Below are 8,045 nucleotides of genomic sequence, written 5' to 3' on the forward strand. Positions count from 1 at the left end.
AAAAGGTTCGTTTACCTGGTACGGTTTACTTGGTACGCAATTCGTGTGCACCCCCCTGGATATCTTATATTTAACTGGTCGTTCCCCCGACCACGTTACCCTAGGATCGCAAGGGTGGCCTATATTTTACGTGGCTGCCGGGCTTCCTTATATGCTGTGAATTGGTCCCGTGAGCGTGTAGAATAACTGGTATTTCATATAGCGGCAATGGCTTAGGCATTGGTACGCAATTTGTTAATATTGTTCAACGCGCTAGGAGCGGTTCGTGTTGCATCAGTATTGATAATGTCACCTGACGGCGTGTCGTAAGCAATATATTACGTGTGAGACATTTCGTGTTCGTTACAACCTTCTTTGATTCTTACATTTAACTTAAGCAGCATTAAAAATTTCATTGACCAAATGATTTGGGATATTTTAGTTTTGATATTATTCAATTGCAATTTCAAATTTGTAATTGTTTTATGCGCTCTCGAGAACTGTTGGTTTACAATTTTTTTGGACCTAAGAATTTTTTTAATTTGCTTTTTTTACTTGGTGTAATAGGTACTCTTAAAGACTTTCCATAAACTTTCTAACCTGGCAATATTTTGAATTTTTTATTTATGGTGTATTTTAATCTATTTCACCATACACATAATTGACTATTTGAAACAGAATGAAATTGGAAATGTTATTATTTTAAAATTAATTTATTAAGGAAAATTTAAAATGTTTCAAAATTTAATACCTGGCGCCATCTTCTATAATATTTAAGCAATTCGCATATTGTCTCCAGTGACCATTGAATTCAATAAATTGAGAGCTAAAAGACTTTCTTTCTTAAACAAATCTAAAAGAAGTACCTATTATTTATTCATTTTTAATTATATGTATGTATATATATTCATATATTTAATTATTATAAAAATATAATTTCACATTAATTCTAATTGTATTAGGTAATCATAAATGATTTCAATAAGACATACCGAGATTTGGCTACTACCATTACCAGACTCCCATGTTGATGTAATATCACTAGGTTTAAAGTGGTTTGCACAAACTCTTGAATTCTTGTTTAAAGGACACCCAATAATATTTTCCCAAACATTCATCATATTTTTAGGTACACCAAATTTAGATGTACCACTTTTAACTACACCCAGGAACACAACACTTGTTGGAAACCATTTTAGAATAAAGAAAAATATTATATTTGTAAAGTGTACAAAATAAACTACTAAAAAGACAAAAAGTAAAACGATGAAAAATGGAAATTGGTGCAACACTACAAAAGCAAATTATTGAGGATTGTATCGTAGTGTAATCTTTATTCCAAATCCCAAATATCATGACAAATAATAAATAATAATATAAAATTTGTCATGCCAAATATCCAATAATGAAAGTTCGTTGGTAAATGTTTAAAGATAACATAGAAAATAAATAAAATTGTTTTTGGGCGCAAGAACGCTAGTTACCATTCTCACACAAACCATCAGCTGTTTATATTCGAGAATCTTTGGGCATCATTTCTGTTGTATAGTTTTAATGGGTAGTTTCGTAACCTGCTTATCTTAAGCCATAATACTGGCCTCTGGATATACCATATACGGAACAATACTATACTCAAGCTTTTATACAACACGATTATAAAGAACTTATATAAAGTTCTTTATAATCGTATATACAACGATGTCATATTAATATATTATATTCATGTCATTAAAACTAACATTAATAACAACAATTGATTATATATTCTATAAATTTATATTAATTATTACTTATTACTTATCACCAGGACTCGGAACTTAATGCGCTAAAAAACAATGAAATGTGTGCATACGTATGCACTAAAAAAACGCAAATACGCAGTATAATATGCATATATTATTTTATAAAAAATATCTATTTCAAGGTATAATTATAAAAAAAAAATATTTTTGAATCATAAATATTTTATTTATATTTTTTTTTTTGATGATGATGATTTGGAGCTGTTTTACTAAATCTATTCCAAGAATCTAATATTAAAAAAACTGAATTTAATCGAATACAGCGATTGTTAAATAATGTTAGGTACTAATTAGTATTCATTCAACATATTTACAACATCACACATTTTTTCAGTATTTACAATAATAAAGTACCTAACCTAACCTAACCTCACTAATTAACCCCCTCCTCTCTCTGTTAAAGCTGTTCTACACAAACTTAATACACCATAAATATTATTGTATTCAATGTTATATGCTATATCCCATTGTGCTAACATGCAATCTAGTTATATTTTACTCTACCTCTTATAACCTTTATATTTATATTATTATGTAATCTTGTCTGATGTATTATATATTAATTGTTGAGCTGTAATGGTTTATACCGAAAGCTAATAAAAAAAAAAAAAAAAAAAAAAGTACTGCATTGATGCAGGTACCTCAACGAATTATGATTGGTTCTGGAAGTATAGGAATCTCCAGTGCGTAATTTTTGAAAATGTTTATACGTGATGGTGCTTTTTTAAATATTTTTTTTACGTTGGCTACGATTTAATGAACAGTACCAAATTGATTTCGTACTTCCTCCGAAATTCTATGGAGGCCATGAGCAGCACATGTACCATTTTAGAGTAGAATGCGTTCAAATAGATTTCCCACACTTAATCATATACGGTACTATTTATTTGTAAATCATTCAATTTACAATATTCAATTGGACGGTTTTTGTGAAAAGGGAATCAAGTCACTTTTTGGACATTTTGATATTATACATGAAAATTGAAGGAAATTTTAAGCCGGATCTAGTGGTAACGCTGTCATTAACATGTGACCAGTATTTTCATTATGTATTACAGTGCGCGTTTAGTGTCAAGTCAAAAATAAATATTTTTTTTGCGAGAAAGGTCTCAAGTCACATATTTTTTTCTATTTTTCAATGTGTTGATATTTACTGTGGTAAAAACTTTAGGTGTACATTAGTATATCAATTAAAAATGTCGAATAGAATTAAGACGATGTTGCGGATGGCACGAAATAGTAAGTTACTTATTTTGAGCAATATTAAGTATACTTTTAATGATTTTATGTTTAAATTTTATTTTATTTAGATGTCAACGTCACATCGGATAGAAAACTTCTAAAACCTGCTGTTTGCAGAAATTTAGGTGATACATTTCTTATGCAAACAGACAACAATAATATAAATAATTTGAAAAACTATTTAGTAGTGAGTTTATTTATAGTATACCTATTTTAATGTATACGTTATTTTATAGAGTGAATTAACTTTAACAAATCTAGTAATAAAGTAATATTTTTTTTATTTGTGTTTACAGGGTAATGTAACTAGTTGTGCTTATAATAATAGCAAAAAAGAAACTTTTATTACATTAAACAACAACAACTACACACTTGAATTTAGCAATGACTCCCAAAATTATAATCAAATTACTGTGGAAAATAATAACTTAAATTATCAAAACAATGTTTTTAACATTATAGAAAACGCAAAACAAGTAAATATATTTTTAGTAAAACATTTTTATTAAAATTAATGTAACATTTTTTTTCAATTACCTATAATAGGTAAATCATGATGACATTTATGGCAAATCAAGTGTTATTTTGGGAACACCTGTATCTTCTGTAGAAAACCCAACGTCATCCATATGATTGGATGCAATTAATTAGATTTGCAGGAAAAAATAAGTTTTTGGTAGTAGAAATGGTGCAAGAAATATTTTTTTAATTCAACAAATTATTGAAAAAATCTTATCAAATGAAGAAAACCAATGAAAATAAAGAAAAATTTGTTTTTTGAGATGTTAAGTGGATTCGGTACATTAAAAACGAAAAAAGTATAGCATTTTATAAAACTTCCATTGGTTTAAATGCAAAATTCCACAAATTGAACTTAAACAGGAAAAATGTCACTTCAATGGAAATTAAAAGAGCATACTATGATATGTTATGTATAACTGAAGAAAAAAAAAAGACCTTATGACATTATTGGCATTTATTCCTGAAACATTTCATGATTTTTATAAAAGCCTAAAATCAAACATAGATATTAATGATCCTATAATATCTGATGAAGATAATGAATGATGTAACTTCTGTACAATTTGTTTTTATTTTATGTTATTTTAATATTTTGTTTTATTTTATCAAAGTGATTATTCCTTATACTAAAAGTTACTATTTATTTTATCTTAAAAGTAGTTGTTTATTTTTAAAAGTTTTATATTGTTAAATATTTTATTGATATTATAATTGATAATAAATTATAACCAAAAGACAATATGATTTTAATAAAACCTAAAATCAGTCAAAAATATAGTACCTACTAGTACTATATTCTTAATTATTATATTACTTATATTAAAGTATAGCATATAAACTTTATTAAATAAATAAAATTGTGATCAACCTTTAGATATTCCATTCCATTTTTAATATAATAATATTATGTACATTGTATTATTATTATTAAAATATTTTGTATTGTTTGTAATTAGTTATTTGTTTTATGGAAACTATAATATATTGCAAAACAGTTTATGTGTAATAAACAACTAAATTAAAAAAAATTAAACTATTAATTCTAAATTAATTTTTGTTGACTTGATCCCAATAGCACAAATATTATTGCATAATAACGACTTGATACCTTTTGCACTTAATGGTATCAAGTCGTAAAATATGATTAACGTTTGTGCTATTGGTATCAAGTCAACAAAAATAACTAAAAAATGGTTTTAAAGTATTTTTTTTTATATAATCATACAATTTATCGAAGTTATAAATAATATTAATAGTTTAAACATTTTTTTTATTTAAATGTAGAAGATGAAAAGTTTTTGTTGTCTACTGAACAATTACTTTTATTGACTTGATTCCCTTTTCACAAAAACCGTCCAATTATTAAAAACTTTTTTATTTTTGTTGATTTCTAAAACGCTTTAACATAAAATGCATTTATATACTCAAAATCTTTAAATATGCAAAATCATATAAATTTAGTAAAATATACAACATAAATTGTTGTATTTCAATAGTATGGTTCATGAAACGAATTTGTATCGAATCAGATTTGAAATATGCAGCTTCCTGAGAAAGATGCAAATGCATAAAGTTCCGAGCCCTGCTTATCACTTATTAGACAACATACGTAGGTACACTGATTATCAAGTTGGCTAAAAATCTCATATTTAATTTTTTTTTCAATTTGATAATTTTTTTATTAATTGGATTAAAGAATGAATATATTTAAAAACTTAGGGGGGCTTAAAAAAACCTAGAGGGGGCTAAACCCCTCTAGACCCCCAAATTGTGCCTATGGGGGGAGGGGGGGGGGGTCAAATGAAAAGTTATACAGACCACCCCTGTTTACAAAATGTTGCTGTTTATGTATATGTTACCGGCAAAGTGTTGAATATAGGCATTCTATAAATTTCCTAGGCATTCTATATAATTCCTTGAACTATTTGGCAATGTATTAAATTTGAATGTTAATTTATATTATGCCTAGGAAATCTATAGATTTACCAGGAATTTTATAGAATGCCAAAATAACTATGTTAGGTAATGTATTAAATCAAAATATGTTTATTATTATTTATTGGTTATTATTCATTTATTACAGCATACAGATGATGAATGGCATTTCGAACTGCATAAAATATTATTCTTTACGCACAAATATTTTTTGGATTGACACTTTGTCTTGCATGTGCATTTTATAAAACCTTGTCCAGTTCCTGTAGATTGTTGAGTTGCAATTGTGCGTAAAGCAAATGTATTTTCTCTTGGAACTTGGTCAATTGTTATTAAATTTTTTTGGCATATTGAAAATTGAGACCTTGAATATAAAGATTTTAAAAGCCCTTCCTTAGTCCCTAATCTATAATACCCATCAACTGTTACCTGCAAAAATATTTTTATGATCTTAAAATAATAAAATATAAACGGTTGAATTACTATATTATAATATGTATTATTTTATGTTTACCTCTATAACAACAGCTAAAATATTTCGAGCATCTCCGCGACCTTTGTCCACATCGGGAACTGGAACTCTAACTGTAGCACCTACTTCAGCCGGTTTAAGTTTTTTATCTGACCATGTTTTCATTTTAACTGCCTGATTTTCAAGATTTTCTTTAGCCTTTCTTCGATTATCCATGGCATTCGCGTTATTTGATTGAATTGTAGGAATTGTATCTTGAATTGAATTTTCTTGGATATTTTCATAATGATTGCTATTATCGGGAAGTATTGGATCATCATATTGAAGTTCATTTTTTTCAAATATTTCTAGTAATTGTTCTTCATTTTCTAAATTGTCGACTACTTCTTTCGGTAAATTTGATGTACTAAGCCCAACCTTGACTTTACAACCAAATAATGCCTCATATGGTGACATCTTAATCCCAGAATGTAATGCCCTATTTTTCATTAATTGAATGAATCTTAATCCTTGACTCCGATGAGAATTTTTTTCTGTTTGCATCCATGTTGTAAGCATATTCTCGACGTCTTGATTCGCTCTTTCAACAGGCCACATGTCTTTTAAGTTAGAAACTATGTTATTTGAGAATTCACGTCCGTTATCAGATTGTAGGATTGATGGAGCTCCTATTAGCGTAAAAATATCTATGAGGTTGAATGCTACTTCCTCTGCTCGTTTATATTCAAGTGGCTTAAGAATTATAAATTTGGTAAGGTGGTCTTGGTATACTAATATAAATTTATATTTTCCATCTGGGTGTGACTGAAAATCAATGAGGTCAACCTGACATCGAGAATTGAATTATGGTGAAATAATAGGCTTAACCACTACTCCTTTTTTAACGCCTTTTTGTTTCTGTTGACATGGTTCACATAACTGTAAAAAAACCTCTACATCACACCGAGTAATATTTTTATATTTTCTTGAAAGTTCAGAAATCATCCTGTCACGACCACCATGACCAATTGATTCATGTGTAGTTTTTAGAATTTCATAAAGTTCCTCTTCGTTAACATAAAATAATATTTTGCCATCAGCATTTACAGGAAAAATTAATTTTTTTATTTGTTGTACAACCAGAATGTCGTATCTAGAAAAAACCCAAAATTACATATAATATTATTAGAAAAATATTTTAACTGAAAATAATACATTAGAAAATATCTTTCCGGAATTGAAATTGAAATTGTTTTTATTGTTAATTAAAATGCGTGGGCACAACATATAATTAAGGAACGACAATTGAAAAAAAGTTGTTCTAAATACCTACAGTTATATAGTTCTATTTTGTGTGTGATATAATTGTATATAGTTACTTGCAGAGTTGGGCATCATTCGAATGAAATTTTATTTAGATGATTATTTAGATTACATTTTATTCGAATGATTTTTTCATGATTATTTGAATAAAAATGTATTCGAATAATTTTCAAACGTTATTATTCGAATAAAAATTATTCGGATAATTTCCAAACGTTATCATTCGAGTAATTTTCGTTAATTTTGTTTGGGTAACCAAAGGGTTGGTAATAAACAGGCAAATAGTTGGCATTGTATTTTAAATTACACGATGATGATTGTAAATGTTAATAATTTTTTATTCGAATACATATTTATTCGAATAGTTATCTAGATAAAATTTTGCCTAACTCTGGTTACTTGGTACCTAACCTTTTTTTGTACCATCATAATTATATTTATCAACTCATAATATTACAATTACCCCTTAAATAAAATTATGTTATATTATTTCAACAAATTGAATACCCGTTTATTTCAACAAGTCAAATTTTTACAACGAGTAAATTATTTACTTTTCATATTTTGTACCTAATTAATATTTATATTTTAAAAATATAGAAAAAAAGTATAAAATAAATTAAATACCTTTGAAGCATCCAGTAATCACGTGATGTTTTCTTTTTCTTTTTACCATCTTTAAGCAGCAGTAACTCGTCTAATATTTGTTGATATTTTTCATTCGATAAATAAACTGTATTTTTTGAATTTTTCCGACATTTACTTAATTCGGTATAGAAACGTTCAGACAT

General features: G+C 27.2%; 1 protein-coding gene across 1 annotated transcript; it reads right to left on the reverse strand.

Moving 5' to 3' along the window:
• Positions 1-752: 752 nt before the first annotated feature.
• LOC132943653 (KRAB-A domain-containing protein 2-like) lies at positions 753-8,045 on the reverse strand. Its single transcript, XM_061012676.1, has 7 exons — positions 8,018-8,045; positions 7,882-7,951; positions 6,820-7,084; positions 5,995-6,777; positions 5,683-5,909; positions 972-1,158; positions 753-845 (listed from the first exon to the last, which is right to left on the reverse strand). Exons 1-7 carry the CDS (start codon positions 8,043-8,045, stop codon positions 753-755), a joined length of 1,653 nt encoding a protein of 550 aa, XP_060868659.1.

The sequence above is a fragment of the Metopolophium dirhodum genome, chromosome 1 (genome assembly GCF_019925205.1).
Source record: "Metopolophium dirhodum isolate CAU chromosome 1, ASM1992520v1, whole genome shotgun sequence".
NCBI lineage: Eukaryota > Metazoa > Arthropoda > Insecta > Hemiptera > Aphididae > Metopolophium > Metopolophium dirhodum.